Source organism: Sminthopsis crassicaudata, chromosome 3 (assembly GCF_048593235.1).
Source record: "Sminthopsis crassicaudata isolate SCR6 chromosome 3, ASM4859323v1, whole genome shotgun sequence".
Lineage (NCBI taxonomy): Eukaryota > Metazoa > Chordata > Mammalia > Dasyuromorphia > Dasyuridae > Sminthopsis > Sminthopsis crassicaudata.
The window spans coordinates 331,855,865-331,877,251 of NC_133619.1; the positions used below are offsets into that span (position 1 = coordinate 331,855,865).

Here is a 21,387-nt window from a genome sequence, read left to right on the forward strand (position 1 = left end):
CTCCCTCTTCTCTCTTCCTCATCTCACTCATTATTCCAGTGTCTTCCACTACTATATTCTCCCTTACCCCCTTCTAACATGAAAAAGTAAGCCCTTCTGGCCAAGACAAAATAGAAGTGATTCCATCCCATCTCATCTTTGCCATCAGTCTTCCTCTTCTATTATTCTCACTTTGTGGCGTTCCACTGGCTGCTTCCCTACAGCCTACAGACACAGCCCTATCTCTCCTATTGATCCAGTGTTCATATTCTCTCTCTCTCTCTCTCTCTCTCTCTCTCTCTCTCTCTCTCTCTCTCTCTCTCTCTCTCTCTCTCTCTGTCTCTCTCTGTCTCTGTCTCTCTCTGTCTCTCTCTGTCTCTCTCTCTCTCTGTGCTCTCTCTCTCTCTCTGTCTCTCTCTCTCTGTCTCTCTCTCTCTGTCTCTCTCTCTCTGTCTCTCTCTCTCTGTCTCTCTCTCTCTCTCTCTCTCTCTCTCTCTCTCTCTGTCTCTCTCTCTCTCTGTCTCTCTCTCTGTCTCTCTCCCCCTTCCCTCCATCCTTCCCTCCCTCTCCCCTCTCCCTCTCTCTCTCTCTCTTTTACACACACACACACACACACACACACACACACACACACACACACTTCTCATATCTGTTTGTCTAGCCCTAACCTCTCACTTGACCTCCAGTTTCACATTTCATCTCTCTATTAGAAATCTCCAACTGGATATTCCATAAGATATATTAAACTCAACATAAGTAAAACTGAATTCATTACTTTGTTTTCCCCCATCCCTACCCCTACCTTTTCTTCTTTCTAACTTTCTTTTTGCTGCTGAAGGTCACAGAACCCTTCCAGTCACCTAGGCTCACAATGTAGATGTCATCTTCAACTCTACTCTCTCACTATTGTTTCTATCTTCATAACATCTTTTTTCAAGGCCCCTTTCTCTCTAACCACCACCTCACACCCCTGGTTTTATTGCAATAACTTGCTGGCTGGTTTTCCTGCCTGAAGTCTCTCCTCTATTCCATCCTCCATTGAGCGTCAAATTGATCTTCCTAATGGGTAAGTCTGACCATATTACCTCCTCTACTGAATAAATCTCTATCACCTCCAGCATCAAATGTAAAAGCATATTTAAGGCTTTTAAGTCTCTTTATAATCCGGCCCTATCCTGTCTTTCAAGTACTGTTACACTTTAATCTTCTCCATGTGTTCTGTAATCCAGTGATACCAACTTCCTTGCTCTTCCACGTACAAGGAAGGCTCCTTCTGGGACTGGGCATTTTTTACTGTCTAGAATAATCTCCCTCTTCATCTCTGTCTCTGGGTTTCCCTAACTTCCTTCAAGGCTCAGCTAAAATCCCATCTTCTGCAAGAAACCTTTTTTTATTCTTCTTTAATGTTAATACCTGCCTTCTGAATTTATCTACCATTTACCCTGTATGTGTCTTGTTCATACATAGCTATTTTATGTTGTCTCTTCCATTTGATTGTGAGCTTCTTGAAAGCAGGACTGCCTCTTGCTGTTTTTTATATCCTTAGCATTTAGCACAACACCTGGTGCTTGATAAATGCCTTTGGCAGGTTGTTGACCTGATTTTCAATGTGACATTAACTGTCATATCTTTATATGCTGGATGACTGAGGCTCTCATAGAATACCGTGCCCTGGTAGCTCAAATGACAGTCACAGAACTAGAGAATCAGAGTTGAAAGAGACCTCATATGTCAACCAATCCAATCCATATCAGGAACGGTAACTGCTTTTCGAACATTCTGATAAATGATCATCTAGAACTTACTATCTCCCAAGGCAGTCCATTCTACTTTCAGACAGCTCATATTGTTAGGGAGGCCAAAATCTGCTTCAGAAGCACTTACCCATCTCTCTCAGTTTTGCTGTAAAGGGCCAAAAAAAGAACAAATCCCACAGAAATATCCTCAATTTTCTAAACAGTAATGTGACTAATTGAGTGGTTTTTAAAAAAGTAAAACATAGTGTAGTGGGGCCTGATAGGTAAATCAAATCAACCCTCCTTCCTCTTGAAGAAATTATAAAGTATCAGAATTCTTCATTGGCAACAAGGATGTATGATTCTAAGTGTCCCATTTGGCTTGACAGGAAAAAAATATTATTGTAGGAGAAATATCATTAGTGGTACAGTGTACAAATCTGGAGAGGTTAATTAACTTAGCTAAGGTAATGCAGCTGTTAAGTAGGAATGACCGAGTTCATTAACTGAACTGCTGGTGTGGCTGAGTCAAAAGGGGAACACAGTGAACTCCAGGTTATTGATCATGCCAGTGAGTCAAAATGGGACACAGGATGAAAGCAACCTCCATCCAAGCTGGAAACTTCAGGGCACGTGTTCCTACAGCAAGTTTTGTGTTTCCGTCTCAACTCATTGGATTGAAAACTCTGGTATTGGCTCAGGCTTAGCCCTTACACTTGCTTGTCAAAATTTATACCTCATTTTTGCCACAATTAGGGATTGCCTCCTCACACACTATTCAAGGCAGTGCTAAGCACCTGCCTGTGTCATCTAAGACCATTCCCATATTGTTCTTTTCTTCAAAGTTTTTGGGATGGGCTAAGTTATGGGAGGGAATGCACATGAATGAGGGCAAGGGCAGCACATCAAGATTCCAGGAGCAGTGTGGTACAGCAGAAGGGGCAAAAGGGGATAATTGTGGAGTCAGAGAATACGTCAGATTCTTCCTCGGACACAATTCTGTTTGTGAACTTGGATGAATCTCTTTAACTTCATTGGGCATCTTGGTTTCCTCATTTATAAAATAAAATAAGGGGACTGGACTTGATGGCTCTGAGACATGATTGTTTTTCTTTCTTGTGCTTTTTCCCTTTTGATCTGATTTTTCTTGAGCAGCATGATGAATATGGAAATCTATTTAGAAGAATTGCACTTGTTTAACCTAAATTAGATTATTTGCTATCTTGGGGAGGGGAGGAGAGAGGAAGAAAAAAATTGGAACACAAAATTTTTGCAAAGCTGAATGTTGAAAACTATCTTTGCATAGATTTGAAAAAATAAAATACAATTACCAAAAGAGCCCAAGATTTTATACCTGGAAAAGAATAACAGTTGACCCTGGTAGCTCAAATGACAGAGGGCAAAAGCTGGCCACAAGGGTTAGGAAGCACAGCAGGGGGGTGAATAGTTGGGACAGGTGTCAGAGACTGCATTTAGTAAAATCTGAAGGGCTGGCTTTGCTCAGTTCTGACAGACAGTTCCTCTATTTGCTTACTGTCCTGTGAAGAGGTGAAATAAATATGCCTCAAGAGTGGGGTGGTAGTTAGGGATGTCTGTTTAAGATCTCTCTCCTTCCTGCTTTTTCCTTCATCTTCAGAAGTGTTTAGTATAAAGGCAACCCAGCCTGGGCTGTCTCTAGGAAGAGCATACCTCTTATGGAGTGGGAAAAAGGAGAAGAGGGTGTTGGCTGCTCCAGTCTCAGCTATACACACCCATTACAATGCTTGAGCCTCTTCTGGGCTTCACATAAAAAGACACATGTGGACGGCCTGAAGATGGCTGTGGGAGTAGACTTCAAAATGGGGGGAAAGGGCATAAGGATAAGACCTAAAAGGAGACAGTAAAGGACTCCCAATCATTCACCCTGGAAAAAAGAAGGTGCATTTTACTCCCTCCTTTTACATATGAGGAAACTGAAAGATAAATGCTTGCCCGAGATCACATATTAAATGTAGATATGAGATTTGAACTTAGGTCTTCCTCCAAGTCTAGCACTCTACATAGCAGTCTCCTACTGGGTGTTTCCAGATGTTTCCCTCTTTGATCCATCTTACATATCACTGGCCAACTAATACTCCCTTATGCACAGTACTGAATGTGCCATTTCATTGCTTAGGAACTTCTATGATTCCTCAGCCTGGCATTCAAGGCCTTCCACAGTCTAGTGTTATCTCCTCCTACATCAACACTTCACTCCAGCCAGACTTAACTATATTTCTTGGACTTTCATGTTATCATTCATTCGTTTTTCAGCTGTGTCTAATCCTCTGTGACCCTATTTGGGTCTTGGCAAAGTTACTGGAATGGTTTGCCATTTCCTTTTCAATCTTATTTTACCTATGAGGAAACTGAGGCAAGTGGGGTTACATGCAAGGCAGTATCTGAGGCTGGATGTGAACTCAGGAAGACACATCTTTCTGACTCCAAGCTTGGTGCTCTCTCCAGCTTTTACATCCCATCTAAATACTACCTATCCTTTAAGCTTCAGATGAGCCCCTTCCTCTTCCATGAAGTCTTCCCTAAATCTCTTCTTCCTTTGAACTCCTTTCCATAACCTAAAATGCTAATGGTATGGTTACATAGAGACATTTTGTCTCTTTGAATCTAGACTGTAGTGCCATGAGGGTTGAGATTATATCTTACATCTTTCTATTTTCTCCATTCACTTCTGCTTTCCTTAGTAGATGCAGGAAAGTCTTATATAGAGTGATGATAATTGATAGGTCAGGCTATATCAAAATCTGAGAGTTCAATAAGTAATCTTCCTTTAAGTCCATGAAAAACAGGGAGACAGCCTTCTATACCGATTTGGCAGCCTGGTAAATTAAGGTAGGGATTGATTGGCATCAATCTACATCATGCCTCAAATAATTATCTTGGGACAAAGGATGTAGGGCTGCCGTGTCTGCACTGTGCCCCAACTACACAGCTCTAGAGTTACCAATAGGCTGAATAAGCTTTTTCCTGGTTCCCCAAATGCACCAGAAATGACCATAAGCCCCACCTACCTGCAGTTTCCAGAGAAAGTCTAGCCGGGCTGTGGACTCCACCTGCTGGGCATGAAGGTACAAAGCCAGCACAAAGACAGAGATAATGATGGGCGTCATGATCTTTAGGGCTACCTTCGTCACATGCTCGGGGCTGTAGGGAGAAAGAAAATATGAGCTTGTCAGTTGCCTTGGATACATATGTACATAGCATACAGTGGATCTTGGTTCCCTCCATCCCATATATTCTGCCAATTCACTCTGCGCTCCTCCTAAAACTATATGATAGTTTTCACATAATTTCATCAAACCCTAATCTTTGTCTCTCTGTACTCTCACTCTCATTCTCCCTCACCTCTCCTCCTGCTTTTGCCTTCTTTACTTCCTTTAGTCTTTGCTTCTCTGTCACTGTCTCTCTGACTCCCTCTCTCTTTCATTCTCCCTCCCTCTGTTCCCTCCGTTGTTCCTCCTCCTCCTCCTCCTCCTCCTCCTCCTCCTCCTCCTCCTCCTCCTCCTCCTCCTCCTCCTCCTCCTCCTCCTCCTCCTCCTCCTCCTTCTTCTTCTTCTTCTTCTTCTTCTTCTTCTTCTTCTTCTTCTTCTTCTTCTTCCTCTCTCTCTCTCCCTCTCTCTCTCTCTCTCTCTCTCTCTCTCTCTCTCTCTCTCTCTCTCTCTCTCTCTCTCTGTCTCTCTCTCTCTCTGTCTCTCTCTTTCTCTCTCTCTGTCTCTCTCTCTGTCTCTCTCTCTCATTCTCTCTCTCTCTCTCTCTGTCTCTCTCTCTCTGTCTCTCTCTGTGTCTCTCTGTCTCTCTCTCTCTGTCTCTCTCTCATTCTCTCCATCTCTCTGTTTTTGTGTCTTTCTCCCTCTCCATCTCTTTCTGTCTGTCTTTGTCTTTCTCCCTCCCTCTCTTCCCTCCTTTCCTTCCATCCTTCTCTCCCCTCTTTTTTCCCCTCCTTCCCCTCCTTTTCCTTTCCTTCTTTCTCCTCTCTCTCTTTTTTTCTCCTTCCTTCTCTCCTCCTTCCTCTTCTTCTCCATCCTTCCCTCTCTTCTCTCTGTGCATTGGAAATCTCCTCAGTTCAACTTCTTTGTAGGATTTCATATCTAGTTAAGGCTGGAAGGAACTTCCCAAACCATCTAGTCCAGCCCCTTCACTTTACTGATGACCAAACAAGCCCAGGATATCTAAATGACTTGTCCATGGTGTCACAGTAGCAGAGAGTCCTCTGACTCCAAAGAGAGTAAGCTAGCCTCCTCTGAGTAGGAATGCTAAGTGATCCTGGGCAGGATACTTGACTCTCTCTGAATCTGTTTCCTCACCTATAATACAAGCGGTCTGGTCCTTAAAGACCCTTCCAGTTCTAAGTCCTTGGTTCAGTGCATCTCCCTGCTTCATTGTTTCATAGAAGTTTTAGAGCTGGGGGTAACTTAGAGACTGTCCATTCTAACCCTTCGCTTTTCAGAGAAGGAAACCAAAAGCCACAGAAAGAATGTCACCTGCTCGTGGTGGTAGCAAAGCAGGTTTTCTGACTCTATAAAACTTCTACTTATTCCTCGAGAGCCTAAAAACCTACTTGGCAGGGGTGGCTAGGTACCACAGTGGATAGAGTACTGGCCTGGAGTCAGCGGGACCTGAGTTCAAATGTGACCTCAGACAGACACTTACTAGTGGTGTAACCCTGGGCAAGTCACTTATCCAACTGCTTCCAAACAACAACTGCTTGGCAGGTAATGCACTTATTTCTCTATGTATGTGCTCAGGTACCAAGTAAAAGTCATGAATGCTCTAGAGCAATACACAATGTATTGGTACAGCCAACTTTCAATTATCCAAGAGCTGAATCTTGTTTCCTCCCTTCCTCTCTTTTGTGTCCCTATCGTTACTCTGCCATTCCTTTTTCCTAGAAGGAAAAGAGAAGGGACACACGTCAGGGTTGTCAGGGTTGTTTTCAGTGGTTCTAACTGTTCATGATCCCATTTGGGGTTTTCTTGGCAGAGATACTGGCGTGGTTTGCCATTTTCTTCTCTGGCTCATTTTTACAGATGAGGAAACTGAGGCACACAGGGTTAAATGATTTGGCCAGAGTCACACAGTGAGTAAGTGTCTGAGGCTAGATCTGAACTCAGGAAGGTGAATTTTCCAAATTCAGGTTATGAATAGTTCTAGATAAAGGTTGGCTGGAGGTGTGGAGGAAGCTAGGATCCTATACTAAATAAAATGAGGTTTCTGGCTTGTCTGTGGATTTTGACTATAGCCATATATTATATAAAGACAATAGTAAATAAATAAACAAACAAACAAATAAATAAATAACAGAATACCCTGATGAGTACTTGATACTTGAATAAATTGCTTTCCAATCAACCCCAGGTGCATCCTTCCAGGCTCACCCTTTTTTCTGTATGCCAGTCTATGTATTCTTTCTCTTATGATTAATCCTCTGAGCTTCCTGGCATCTGACATGAGGCACTAGTAGGGGTGTTACCTGCTATCTGACCTTAGGAAAAAAAAAGCCTTTATGGTCCTAGATCTAGAGCTGGAAGGGATCTTCAAGGGAATTGTCTACTCTTTTGTTTGTTTGTTTGTTTGTTTGTTTGGTTTTTTACAAATGAGAAACGGGTCCAGGTAACTTATCAAAGATTAATTACACAGGCAGTCAGCATCAGAGGCAGAATTTGGATCCAGATCTTCTGACTCCAGAATCTATAGGCCTTTCACTGCTCTGTGTGATCTCCAAGGTCCCTTCTAGGGATTCTCTGTGATATTGCCTGTCTGGTTGTGTTGTCGCCTACTTACTCTGGATACCCTCTCCATGTAAATTGATAATAAGCATTAACTCACCACCGCATCGTTCCATTGTTGTTGGAGAAATCACTGGAATCAGAAGCAGAGAGAGCCTGGGTCAGCACAGCAGCATTTCTTGGGGCTGGACCTTATTCTCCAGCATTCCTTCTACATACTGGATCCCCAGGATTTGGTCCCCCTCATCCCAGGGCCACTGAAACACCAGGGAGCCCAGAACACATCCTTGTCTACTGTGTGTCCCACCCACATTCTCAAAGCCTCACCAGAGACAGACAGAGGTAAGTAAATTCTACGGATACTCGACCCACAACTGTGCTCACGGCAACCACAGCCTCAACATCACGACGACATGGATGCTCTCTGAAGCTGTTCTGTGCAAATGTATTTATGGGCTCACAGAACTAGAGCTGCCAGGGATCTTAGAGGTTATCTCCCTCTTTTTACAGTTGGGGAAACTGAGGCCCAGAGTTTCCTCTGGGTCCCAAGATCACACAGCTAGTAAATGGCAAAGATTCCAACTCAGGTCCTGTGATGCTAAGTTCAGCCCTTTTCCTCTGCACCTTACTGATAATACTTGCTAATATTCTGATAATAAAAACTCATTACTCTCATTCTAAAGTTACTCTAGTGACCTGGGGGGTCTTGGGTACTTCCTGGTCCTAGTTCTGTTTGATGATTTCAGGAAAAAGTGTCCTGAGGACTTGGTGTGATCAAGGATCACCTGCTCAATTCTCTCATCTGGAGTACTCCAATGACAGCACACATCCCAAAGTATGATACGTGGCAAGGAGATCCCAGGACTTTCTCTAGTCCCGTGTCCCACCATTTATTTCACTCTATTGTGAAGATCTTCCTTTATATCTGACTTAAATTCTTCCCACTGTGGCTTAAGGCCATTCTTTCCTCTTGTATTCTCAGGAGAGACAGGGAACAACTCCTGGAGCTTTCTGTCCCTTAAGGCCTGAAGTCGTATTAAAACTGTCCCCATGAACTTTTGTCCTTTAACATTTGTGTCCAAGATCTTCATTTGTAACTCTTTCCTCTGCTTTAAGGACACATGGGCATTCATATCCATTAGGGACTTCCTTGGGGATCTGGAGGTCTGTTTTTATTCCAGAACGAGTCCAGGAAGCCTTGAGCAGAACTGTGCATCTGTTTGGGAAGCTGTGGAAATAGGGGACTGGTAGGGGACAGTGCTGACCCGTAATCTAAATAGTTGTCACACGACCAATAGTCATTAGGGGTGGGAAGGAAGACGTGGCAACTGGAATAAAGCCTCATGTATATGATCTAATTTAGGTAGGGTTAGTGGTGGTCACAGGGTCAGTGTTCCTCCAGGTTTGTCTAGTCCAAATAGTCTACGGTTCTAAAATTCTCTCTACCGAAAGGTAGCCTTCAGGACCTGCTGGGGGAGGGAGGGCCACACAGAGCACAAGGCCAGAGGGTGTGGGGGTGCCCAGATCCGCCACTTACATGACATTGGCTGTGACCAGCAAGTCAGCATTGTCAAAGAGGGTGACCCCGGGCACCTCCACCATAAGCACGTAGATGACCTCAATGATGAGCATCAGCGCCAGCTTCCCGATGCAGCTGATCTGCAGGAACACGGAGCAGGCAAGCAGGCTGAGCAGGACGCTGTAGGTGAAATACTGGGGAGAGAAGACAGCGGGAGAATGTCAGGGATGGCTCTGGAGGCCCAGCAAAGACGGACGTCTCCCCTGCCCCTGCTAGGGCTGCGGCTCCGTGTGCTTCGTCTCTCTAAACTGGGCCACTCCAAACATGGCACGGCAGGGGAGTGGGGGCACGGGGCAGCACAGCAGGGGAGCAGGGAGGCCGCGGCCACTGCTGGGGGGACAGACACGTAAGCCTGCCATTTCAGAGTCAGTGTTAAGGCCTTCTTAGTTGGCTAGTGATCCTCCATCTAGGTCATCATCTTCCTGTGCCAAACCCAGAGCAAGAGAAGGGCTTGGGGAGAGGAAGAGGGTGAGTGTGGTAGGTCACAGGGTGAGGAGGGGAGAGCTGTCCCTACCCTTACCCTCTCATTTAACACTCCTATCTGTTGTCCAGAACCCCAGACTTCAGAGGGAGCTGAAGAGCGGGATCTCCTCCTGCCCACCCCCTCCAAAAGCCTCAGCGATAAGAAGATCAGACCACCTTCGCTGTCACCCAAGGCTGGAGCAGAAGCGAGAGACAGAAAAAGGAAGAAAAAATTCCCTATTGGATGCAGCCCAACAACCCCTGTCTAATTTATCCAGTTGAGACACATGAGGGTTGTCCTGGACATTCTACTCTCAATTTGACTTCGAGAACTGTGGCGATCAGTACTACTGCAGTGAGGCGATGCAGTGGATAGATCTGGACCAGAGTGAGGAAGACTTGAGTTCAAATTTTGCCTCACACTTATTAGCTACATAACCCTGGGCAAGTAATTTAATCTATTTCAGACTCAGTTTTCTCATCCATAAAATGGGAATAATATTAGCATGTATCTTGCAAGGTTGTTTTGAGAACAGATGATACTTTACACGTGGAAAGTACTTTGCAAACCTTAAGGTGCTATGTAAATGCTAGCCATTTGGCTTCTAACATGGGTGGGGAGGAGGCTTTTGGGTTCACTTGTGGGGCTCACAGTGTTTCTTAAGTGATGAGCTGACTGAGCAGATTCTATGCACAGCTGAGGTTTGGAAAAAGAGCCAGATTTGTTCTTGTTTTGTTTTACTTTGGGTGGAGGTAAAAGGAACAGTCCTCTAGGACCCTCAACTGGGTCCTCACAACGAGACCTGGGTCTCAGCCTGCTATTTGTTGAAACAGGCCCTGCTTGTCAGAGGTAAGAAAATCCAGGCTCTTGGGACCATCAATCTCCTCTTTATGAGGAGTCAGTGAGGCAGGTCCTGACAGATCCCAGGTTTCCTAAAAATGCTTCATTCCTCGGGCTGACAGTTTCCCTAGGCTAGGGGATTGCGGGGGGGGGGGGGGGAGGCAGGAGAGAGGAAGGGGAGGAGAAATTAAAAATAGTCTCTAGTCATCAGCAAACACCTGTCAGGAAGTGGAAACCAGCCGGTTCTCTCCAGGGTTCTCAGTCCAGATGTGGAAAAAAAAAAAAACAAAAACACACAAATAAACATCAGCCTGTAGAGGCAGCTGGGGGAAAGAGAGTAGGGTTAGGAGAGAGTTTGGAAATAGTAGGGAAGGGGGTAGGAGTGGAGAAGAATCAAGCAGAAAGCCTGCCTTCTATCTTGTCCAGAAACCTTTGAGGGTAAGTGAGACTGAAGGAAAGAAACTTGGTCCCAAAGATGCAGGAGAAAAAGCATCTCAGAATAGAACACAATTTGGGCACCAAAAGTCCTGGATTCTAGTCTCAGCTTCAATATTCATATGCTCTGTGACTCTAAAAACATCTAGCTTTTTTCTAGGTTTTGTTTAAAACAAATAAACAAACAAAAAAACCCCAGCTCTTTGATTTCATTGGCACTGGGAATTCTGGGGAAGAAACAAAGACTGGCAATTTCTCTGCCAAAATAGAATCTTAGCTGCCTGAGGCATGGGAAGGGTTACCATTTGTCTCCTAAAGTTGTATCTGGATGGAGGACACAGTGACCATTCAAGCTCTCGGAGGCCTTTTATTGGAGGACCCCATGTTATCCTTCTAAAATGAATAACCACATCAACTCTGCCTGAATCTCCTTTTATTTTCTAGCCCTTCAGTGCCCTTGGTCAGTGCAGGAATCTAATACTTCCGGCTCCTCTGCCACCTTTCTTCCTTTGAGATCCAAATGCCAATCTAAATACAGCGATGTGGCCTGGACTAGGAAGACCTAGCTCATCTTGGTTCTGAGGCATCAGCTATGGAACTTTGGGCAAGGGCTTTGACTCTCAGCCTCATTTTCCTCATTTATAATAAGATAACAGACCTTGAGCCCCTAACCTTCTTTGTGGTGATGTTTTGAGGAAGATCTTCTGAAAAAACAATATTTTTTTCAGACCTATGATTTCGTTGGTACTCCCAGTGATACCCCTACCACTGATGCTGATGGGTACCCACTCTGAAACTTAGTTGCCTTGGTTACTAAGAAGTTAAATGACTTACCCAAAATCACACAGCCAGTATGTGTCAGAGATGAGATTTGAACTCAGGTCTTTGATTCCCTAAAAGGTTCTCTAGCCACTAATGTCATAGTGCTTTTTTTCTATATTGTAAATGCAGGCTCCTATTGTTGTAAAAACTATAAAACCTGATGTTTCTCTTCTTGTTTCACTACATTTTCCAGAAAGTACAGATGAAGACAAGATAGGGAAGTTAGGCAATCTGTCTCCTCTGTCTCCCATGGAGACCCTCAGCCCTCCACTCTTATCCCTGATACCCTGTCTCTAGCTCTCCCCTGACTTTTGACTGCTGTTCCCCTTCCTCCACGATTTCCCCACAAATTCCCCAGGGTACCTCTGGAAAGTTGCAGTTGGGCCGGGAGTTGCCACAGAAGCCCTGCTCAATGCCTAGGCTGTAGTTGAAAGCTGATTCACCCACGTGGCAGGCATTGACTTGGTTCACGGTGATGTTGTGCTCCTCTGCCAAGCAGCTGAACAGATCCACAGGGTTGCACATGAACTGGGCAGAGAGAAGGGAAGAAAGATGAAAGAGAGCTCCCTAAAGCTGAGGCTCTACAGCTAAGCACTTACTCTCTTAAGTTGCAATGGCTCAACAACTTTATTGGATGCTCTCATCTTTGAATTTTCCCCTACTTCCACTCTCCTGGCTCCACATTAGGGATGGTTGAGAGAAAGGAACTATTCATCTGAATGTATACATGAATGTGTATGAAATGAAAATGAATGTATACATCAAGTTGTAGCAGACAGGGATGAGTATAAGAATTATCCTGAGCAGGAGGTCACAGCCACGTGAAATCAATCCAACAAGCCTCTATTAAGTACCTCCTAAGCACAGGCACTGTGCTAGGTGCTGGGAATATAAGGAATGAAACAATTTCTACTCTCACGGAGCTTACATTCTCCTGGGATGGGGGGAGGAGAGAAATGTGAGTGTGAGAGAAAGAAATTGGTGTTGAGCCATTTAAGATGTGTTATAATATTTCCCAAGTCTTCCATAGTTCAACTGAAAATATTGATTTGAACATATGCTACTCATAAATACAGAACAGATCCTTTAAAGAGACCTCTTTCAAAGGAAAAATGTAGGTTTAAGCTGAAAAATAATTGTACAAGTTTCTATATTTCTAAAAATGTTACTGTAAAAGTTATTTTTGAACCTTTTATCCCATTGAAAAAAGTCTTATTAACTTTTATCATCAGTGATTTCTTTATTTTGGTCATTTTAATTATCCTAATATGAAGATTTGAGAAGGGAAAAAAGGGCTTATATTCAGATCAATAAAATAGTGGTTTAAGTTTTTTTTTAAATTAACTTCCAGTCTTGGGAGTAGGGCACTAAGTGGCTAGAAATAAAAGATTTAATGTTGGATAATTTTAAGAGTCCATTCCTATCCCAGCCTTAAAGCTGCATCCGTTAAGTCTCTGTGGTTAGACACAAGCAAGACCTTCCTGTGGAGGAAGATTTATGGGCTGTGGAGGAACCTTTCTATTCCCTCTGCTTGCAGAACTCTATCAGAATTAGGCCACTGGGGTAGTGAGATGGATATTGGGGCCACATACCATGTTGACAAATGCTGACAGGAAAACTAAGATGATGGTAAAGACTCCAACTGCAGTGCTGTTGGTCCGGGACTGGACGATCTTCCTGGAGAGAGTCTGCAGAGGTGCTGGAAAAAGCTGCCAAGGATATGGGGGGAATAAAGATGTAGGTAAAGAGAAAAGGAAATGGATAGAGAGAGAAACAATAAGATTCAGACTGCTACAGCCACACAACACCGTAATTTCTCAGCAGATCATTCCCCTCTCAACTTATACGGAGGGAGGGGAAAATCTTGCCTTGGATTTTGGGTCTCGCCAGTTTGGGTCATCTTCCCAAGAATTCCAACTCCTCCTCCTTCAGAATCAGCCTAAGAGAGAGCCTATGACTGCAGTGCTTTCCACTTCCAGCCAGGTCTCTTGGTTCTTGATCTGCGTGGCTCTCTGGGTTGGGAGATGTCTGCACCCAGTCCCTACTTCTCCCTGCTGCTGCCCGCCGCTTCTCAGCTCCGCCACTAACTAGCTGGACAGCCTCTGGCCAGAAGGCTCCGACTCTGGTGAGAGTGACGATTGGAATGAGCAGGCCCCAGGCCTTCACCTCCTCTTCCTTTACAGCCCCGCACTCCACCAATTTATGCTGCTTACTCAGCTTAATAAAAATAGCACTTCCAGATGCTTTTGCAGAGTCGGTTGAAGGCTTACTGAGGCATGCCGCCTAACGGCAAAAGATAACTATTTTTGATTCCGGTTGGGAACCTTGCTTGAAGGTCACCGAAGAACATGGGATGTAGAGCTGAAAGGAGCCTCGGAGATCAACTAGTCCAAGCTGTTCATTTTGCGGGGATTTGCACAGATAGGGAGAGGGACTAGACCTGTGATTTCATTGGAGGGAATGCTTACCCTGTCTGCAATTTAGGCTTAGAATGACCAGTATGTGCAGGGACTTGAACCTAGATCTATTTCAATAATGCTTCATTATTACAAATTAATTTTAGAGCAAATTTGTGTTTATGCCACTTGCATATACACTGAGCAGCCCTTTGGGGGCCCTCCATATAATGTATGGATATTTACACCAACCAGCTAAGTGGTGCAGCCCATAGAGTGCCTGGCCTGGGGGCAGGAAGCCGGGTTCTAATCTCGCCTCAGACACTTCCTAGCTGTGTGACCCTGAGCAAGTCACTTAACCCTGCTTGCCTCCGTTTCCTCATCTGTAAAATGATCTGGAAATGACAAACCACTCCAATATCTTTGCCAAGAAAATCCCAAATGGGATCACAGAGAGTTGGATATGACTGAAAAAAGACCCCAAAACAAATATTTATACCCAGTTTCCTGAGGTCAGTCTCTATCTACTGAGCCACTTTGTTTCTCGAAACTGATCCTTAATAAATATTGTCAGTTTGATGAGGAAACTAAAGCCCAAATAGGCAGTAATACATTGTCAACTTCATACAGCTAGCAATATTAGAGCAGAGATTCAAAATGGGATCCAACGAGCCAGGATGGCTAAGGAAAGGCAGGGAATTGCCTAAATTCTCCCCAGTTCCCCTCCAAACAACTTTAAACAAATTCTGGAGAAGCAGGACCCATAAAAAGGTGAGAAGAAATGATTTTCCAGCCAAAGACGACTGGGAAGGTTGGCAGGCGTGAGAGTGGAGCACAGTCCAGCCCAGGCTACACCTGCACACCGGGAGCAGATCTCAGGAGTGACTAAATCCGCAGCAGCAGCGGCGGCTTCTGCAGTTTTCAGCCTGCAGACAGGGAAGGGTTGGAGAAGTGGTCAGCAGGAGATGACAGGTATAAGAGACAAGGCTCTGTTACAGTGCTCATACTCAGATCTGGGACACAATTCTGGGTGGCAGTCCGGGAAAGGAGCAGTGGCAGACCAGAGCCTGTGGCCATGGGGAAACAGAGATCCTGGTCACACTTTCAGGTTGGAACAGAGTGAATGCGATCACTCATAGACAAGAGCACAAGCCACGAGTAGTAATCACATCAGGCCACCTTGGAAGAATCGAAACCTTCTCTACATAACAACAAGTGCTGAAAATTGCACAAAAAACTAAAGCTTGAGACATTGCCCCTTCACCCCAGGAGCAGAGCCCAACTTTAACATAAAACTAAACATCAAGAAACAAGTTAGAAAAATGAGCAAACAAAAAAAGATCCTAACCATAAAAAGTTGCTATGGGAACAGGGAAGATCAAGACACAGTCTAGGAAGAAGACAATAAAATTTCTACATTTATAGCCTCAAGGAAAATGTGCATTGGTCTCAGGTAAAAAAAAGTCAAGAGACCCAAAATCAAGAGATTGTTTTTAAAAATGAGAGAGAAAAAATTGTTCCTCCTCTACCTCTACCCCCTTCCCCACAGGAATGGCAGTGATGCAAGCAAATTATGAAAAGGGAGTCAATGGCTTGGTAAAGAGGCACATAAAATTACCAAAGAAAATAACACCTTAAAACCCTAAACAGGCCCAATGGAAAAAGAGATACAAAAATGAAAAGAACACCTTAAAAAGCAGAATTATCTAAATGGAGAAGATATAGCACCTCATGAAGAAAATAATTCTTTAAAAATTAAAATTTGTCAAATAGAAACTAATAGCTCCATAAAACATTTAAAAAATCAAAGTCAAAAGAATAAAAAATGAAAGAAATGTGAAATATCTCACTAAAAAGCACAACTGATCTGGAAAATACATGAAGGAGAGTTAATTTAAGGATTTACTGAACTACTTGAAAGCCATGAACAAAAAAGATCTAGTCATTGTTCAAGAAAATCATCAAAGAAAACTCCTGATATTCTAGAACCAGAAGGTAAAATAGAAATGGGAAGAACCCACTGATCATCTCCTGAAAGAGATCCCAAAATGAAAATTCCTTGAAGTGTTAGCCAAATTCCAGAGGTCTCAAATTAAGAAGAACATATTTCTGTCCATTATCTAGAGCCACATTCAAGATAACACTAGATTTAGCAGCTTCTACATTAAAGAATTAGAAGGTTTGGAAGTTTGATATTCTGAAAGTTGGAGGAACTAGGATTACAACTAAGAATTACCTACAAAACTGAGCATATAATCTTTCATGGAGGAAAATTAACATTCAGTGAAACAGAGGACTGGCAAGCATTCCTGATGAAAAGTCCACAATTGAATAGAAAATTTGAATTTCACATGCAAGACTCAATGGAAGCATAAAAAGATAATCAGGAAAAATAACTAAAAAAAATTCAATAAGATTAAAGTATTTAAATTCCTACATGGGACTCCTAACTCCTAAGAACTTTCTCATTATTAAGGCAGTTAGGAGTATACATAGATAGAGGTCTTGGGTGTGAGTTGACTATGATGGGATGATATCTAAAAAAATAAAATTAAGGGGTGAGAAAGAAGAATGCACTACGAGAAGGGAGAAAGTACAGGTAGAAGAAGGTAAATTATATTTAAAAAGCACAAAAGAGTTTTTATAGTAGAAGAGAGAAAAATGGGAAGGTGAACAGAAATGCTTGAACCGTATACTCACTGGAACTGGCTCAAAGAGGAAATAATACCATACATATTTGGATGGGTATAGAAATCTGTTTTATTCTATAGGAAAATAGGTGGGAGAGGATAAGAGAAGATTGGTGGGGTAAGGGGAAGCTGAGAGAAAGAAGGGGATATTGGGAAAGGCTGTAGTGAAAAGCAAAATACATATGAGGGTGGATAAGATGAAAGGAGAGAGAGTGGGATAAATGGGGAAAATAGGAAGGAGGAAAATATAGTTAGTAAGCATACTTGTGAAAAAATTTTACACCAATATCTTTGATAAAGGCTTCATTTCTCAAGTACATATGAGGCAAATTAATAAAAATAAGAGCTATTCCCCAATTGAGATATGGTCAAAGGACATAAATAGGCAATTTTCAGAGAAAGTAACCAAAGCTATCTATAGTCATTTTGAAACAATGCTCTAATATACTACTGATTAGAGAAATGTAAATTAAAACAACTCTGAGGTACCACCCTATACCTATCAGATTGGCTAATATAACAGAAAAGGAAAATGACAAATGTTAGAGGTGATGTGGAAAAATAGGAACATTAAGGTATTGTTGGTGGAGTTGTAAACTGATCCAACTATTCTAGAGAACAAGTTAGAAATTTGGGGAAATGCCCCAAAGACAATAAAATCATGTGTATCTTTTATTTCACTATTAAGTCTATATCCCAAATATATAAAAACAAAATGGAAAAATATTTAGAGCAGCAATTTATGTGATGACAAAAAATTGGAAATTGAAATGTTCATCAGCTGAGGAATGGCTGACCCAGTTGAGGTATATGCTTATGATGGAATACTATTGTATTATAAGAAATGATGAGTAGGATGCTCAGAAAAACCTGGAAAGACTTACATGAACTGATGCAAAATGAAATGAACAGAACCAGGAGAACAGTGTGCATAGAAACAGTGGTACTGCATGAAAACCAATTGTGACTGATTTAGCTATTTTCAGCAATACAGTGCTCCAAAGGATTTATAATGAAAAATGCTATCCACCTCCAGAAAAAGATCAAAATGTATGTTTTTTTAAAATTTCTTAATTTTCATTGTTTGTTTGTTTTGATCTGTTTTTTCACAATATGACTCCATGACTCACTTGGAAATATGTTTTGCATAACTGCACATACATAGCCTAAAGAAAACTATTGCCATCTCACGATGGAGGAAGGAAGAGAGAATTTAGAATTCAAAATTTTTAAATGAATCTTTAAAATTATTTTTATATATTAATGAAGGGAGGGGAATAAAATATTAAGGAAAACAACTCAGCCCAAACTCAGTGCTTTTTCAACAACACCATATTGGAATGTGTCTGTTTGTCAGAAGGAACTTCACTAATTGAAAAGGAAGATGCAAAGGAACACAGGGACCCATTACTTTAGCAAAAAATGGTGGCTTGGAGAGTCAGAATAATTGGCCCAAAGTCTTACACATACTAAGCATCATAGGTAAGATTTGCTTCTTTGTATGGATGTCTAAAACAATCTAAAACATCCAAATTATCCCCAAAGGGTCCCTCTAAATAAGGAGTTCTTAACTTTTTTTGTGCCATGGTCCCCTGTGATAATCTAGCACAGTACATAAACCTCTTTCACAGAATAATATTTTAAATGCATAAAATACTTTGGATTGCAAGGAAAACCAATTATGCTGAAATAAATTTATCAACATAAAAGAGGTTCATGGAATTTTAAGAACCTCTGTTCGAAATGAAGGCAAAGTTATTATCTACATGTTTAATTAATGTCTATCATAGCTGCCATATTAAGTTTATGTCAGATTTATAAACTGTATTTGTTTATTCTGTTTGAATGTACCCTTAATAACCTATTGAGAGTCCTTCATGTAATTCATCTTATGGCATATTTATTCATATTTTATAGGCCTGACAATATTTTTTAATCTTAAATAGGAGAAGTTTATAGATGATGTGCCTTTCTTTCTCTAGCAAGTGGTTGGTAAGTGCTGTGGTTTATTTGATATTGAGACCCTGATTAGAAACTCAACTCCTAGTTAGAACATTCTTTCTTTCTTTTTTTAAAAAATTAATTTATTTATTATTATAGCTTTTTATTTACAAAACATATGCATGGATAATTTTTCAACATTGACCCTTGCAAAACCTTCTGTTCCAACTTTTCCCCTCCTTCCCCCCATCCCCTCCCCTAGATGGCAGGTAGTTCAATACATGTTAAATAAGAACATTCTTTTTTTTTTTTTTTAAATTCATTCTGCTTTAAGACTAGGATCTGCTTGAAGATGGAGTTTCCAGAAATGTATTATGGAAAAATATAAGGGTTGTCTTGAAGGTCGGCATGTATAGAAACGTTCAGGATGCTTAAAGTGGAAGGGGAGTATTTAGGCTTCTTTGACCCACCCTCTCTGCTCCTGTTAAGAGGAGGGGCCAAGGATGACTTATTTCTAGAAATTTCAAAGGCCAAATCTATGCTGCACACTAGTCTACCTGACTGGTGGTCCAGTGAATAAAGCACTGAGTCTGAAGTTAAAATTCAATCTCAGACAATTACTAGCCCTATGGCCATTGGCAAGTCATTTAACTTCTTTGCTCATCTTTAAAATGGGGACCATACTTTCCAAGAATCTTCCAAGGCTGTGGATCGAGTGAGATATTATTTGTAAAGCATTTAGCATGATGTCTACCACATGGTTGGTGCTTAACAAATGCTCCTTTCCTTCCTCTCTTTTTCCACTTACCCTCCCTAATATTCCCCATCCCAAATAGTAATTTTCTCACATCCCTTTTTCCTCAGCCTCCTAGAGAATGGAGATACACCACTGTTCCTGTACTCTCTGCTATTCCCCAGTAAGTCCCAGCCTTCTTCCACTTCACTCTGCAGTCACTGGGCTACTTACTGTCCTATCATGCAGATTCTCACAGCCTGTCTCACAAGGACAACAGCAAGGTGGGATGGTGAAGAACAACCAGAATCAAATAAAATCAATTTGGTTAGAGTTTTTTCTTTCTTTCTTTTCATTTTTTAAAATAAAAATTATGAACTTAAGGGAAGAGTATAAAGCATTTTTAAGCACTTACTAGGTGTTTAGCATTGTGCTAAGCATTTTACAAATATTATCTCATCTGATCATTAGCTTAACCAGTAACAAAAATAAATGAATATTTCTACAAACAAAATAGAATAGGAAAAGAGGATTACATATGAAACCTGTAAATCTCTATCGCACATAGCTTACTTTTCTTTTAAAGGATACAGTAAATTCAGCATATTATTTTCAAACCTGACCTGCTTGTCTATTTTTCTATGAACTGTCATTCTCTTCTATTTTTTTTAAATGTCTCAAGGACTAATGGATTATTTTGAAACAGAAGAGTATATAAGTGAAGTGAGAAGAACTGAGAGAACACAGTAAACAGTAATAGCAAGATCATATGTTGATCAATCATGAGGGACTTGGCTCTTCTCAGCAATAAGGTGATTCAAGGCAATTCCAAAAGACTTGGGATGAAAATTGCCATCCACATCCAGAGAAAGAATTGTGGAAACCGAATGTGGATTGAAGCATAATATTTTCACATTTTTTGTTTATTTGTTTTTTTTTCTTTTTTATGTTTTTGCCTTTTGTTTTGATTTTTTCTTGTATAACATGAGAAATATAAAAATGTTTAAAAGGATTATACATGTTTAGCCTATATTGCTTGGTGTCTTGGGAGGAGGAGCAGTAAAAGAGGGAGGGAGAAAAATTTGCAACACAAAATCTTACAGAAATGAATGTTGAAAATTATCTTACATGTATTTGGAAAATAAAATACTATTAATGGGAAAAAAGGAAACAGAAATAAAACCTTCCTCAGACATTCAAACTCAGAGTTCAACTTTTTTAAAGACCATTTTCATCATCTTGCATTTTTACAATAATAAGCATAAATCAGTTAAGACTTTAGTTTTGAGGAAAGAAGGCCATGTAGTGGCTTAATTGTGATTTTCAAGTATATGTCAGTGGACTTGTGTTACCTATAAACAAAAATTCAACAATCATATGATCCTTCTTCCTGCATCCGTGACTTCTCATCCTGTCTTTCTAGCAATCTACCATTGGGGATGCAATTTAATTTAAGAGGTATTTACAATATACATACTGTGTGCTAGAAACTGAGGATTTCAATGGATATGTATTCTCAGTGGTATGGATAGTTCTAATAGTGTTGATTTCAACCCATTCATAACTTCTCTTGGTACCAAGAATATGAAGTCAAAATGTTCTGAAACCTTTCCTCCAGTATGAATAATTATTTTTGGCATTCCATGGGCATATGGCCTCTGAAGCTGCAATGACTGTCTTAAATCAGAAAAAATATTAATTTTTTTTTTAAAAAAGTATCCATTGAAAAACTGATGAATTAAATAACATGAACATGGAAGCTACTTAATTTTGGTTGTACTTCTTGGCTTAGTACAAAGTCAGAGGGCAAGGACGCTGTGCTCTAAAACTGTCCACTTGCTATTTCTTGTTCTTATAAATAACTTAGTCACTTCCTTTTCTAGCTTTCTGTGTCTTTGATGATCACTCTTTCATCACTTTTCATACACTTACTCATTGAAAACATGCTTCAGCCTGCTCACACCTACCATACATCTTTCCATTGTCCTTTTGAGTTAACTATGATTCAGAT

At 41.3% G+C, this 21,387-nt stretch overlaps 1 protein-coding gene across 4 annotated transcripts in view; it reads right to left on the reverse strand.

The window, feature by feature from the left end:
* ADCY5 (adenylate cyclase 5) overlaps positions 1–21,387 on the reverse strand; it is a 250,104-nt gene that overhangs the window by 12,223 nt on the left and 216,494 nt on the right. For all 4 annotated transcript variants that reach the window (XM_074301403.1, XM_074301406.1, XM_074301405.1 and 1 more), the window contains exons 13-17: positions 13,209–13,325; positions 11,980–12,144; positions 9,015–9,190; positions 7,578–7,610; positions 4,763–4,895 (exon numbers count right to left, since the gene is read on the reverse strand). In XM_074301403.1, coding sequence (XP_074157504.1) covers positions 4,763–4,895; positions 7,578–7,610; positions 9,015–9,190; positions 11,980–12,144; positions 13,209–13,325 — 624 coding nt within the window. The remainder of the gene's footprint in view (positions 1–4,762; positions 4,896–7,577; positions 7,611–9,014; positions 9,191–11,979; positions 12,145–13,208; positions 13,326–21,387) is intronic.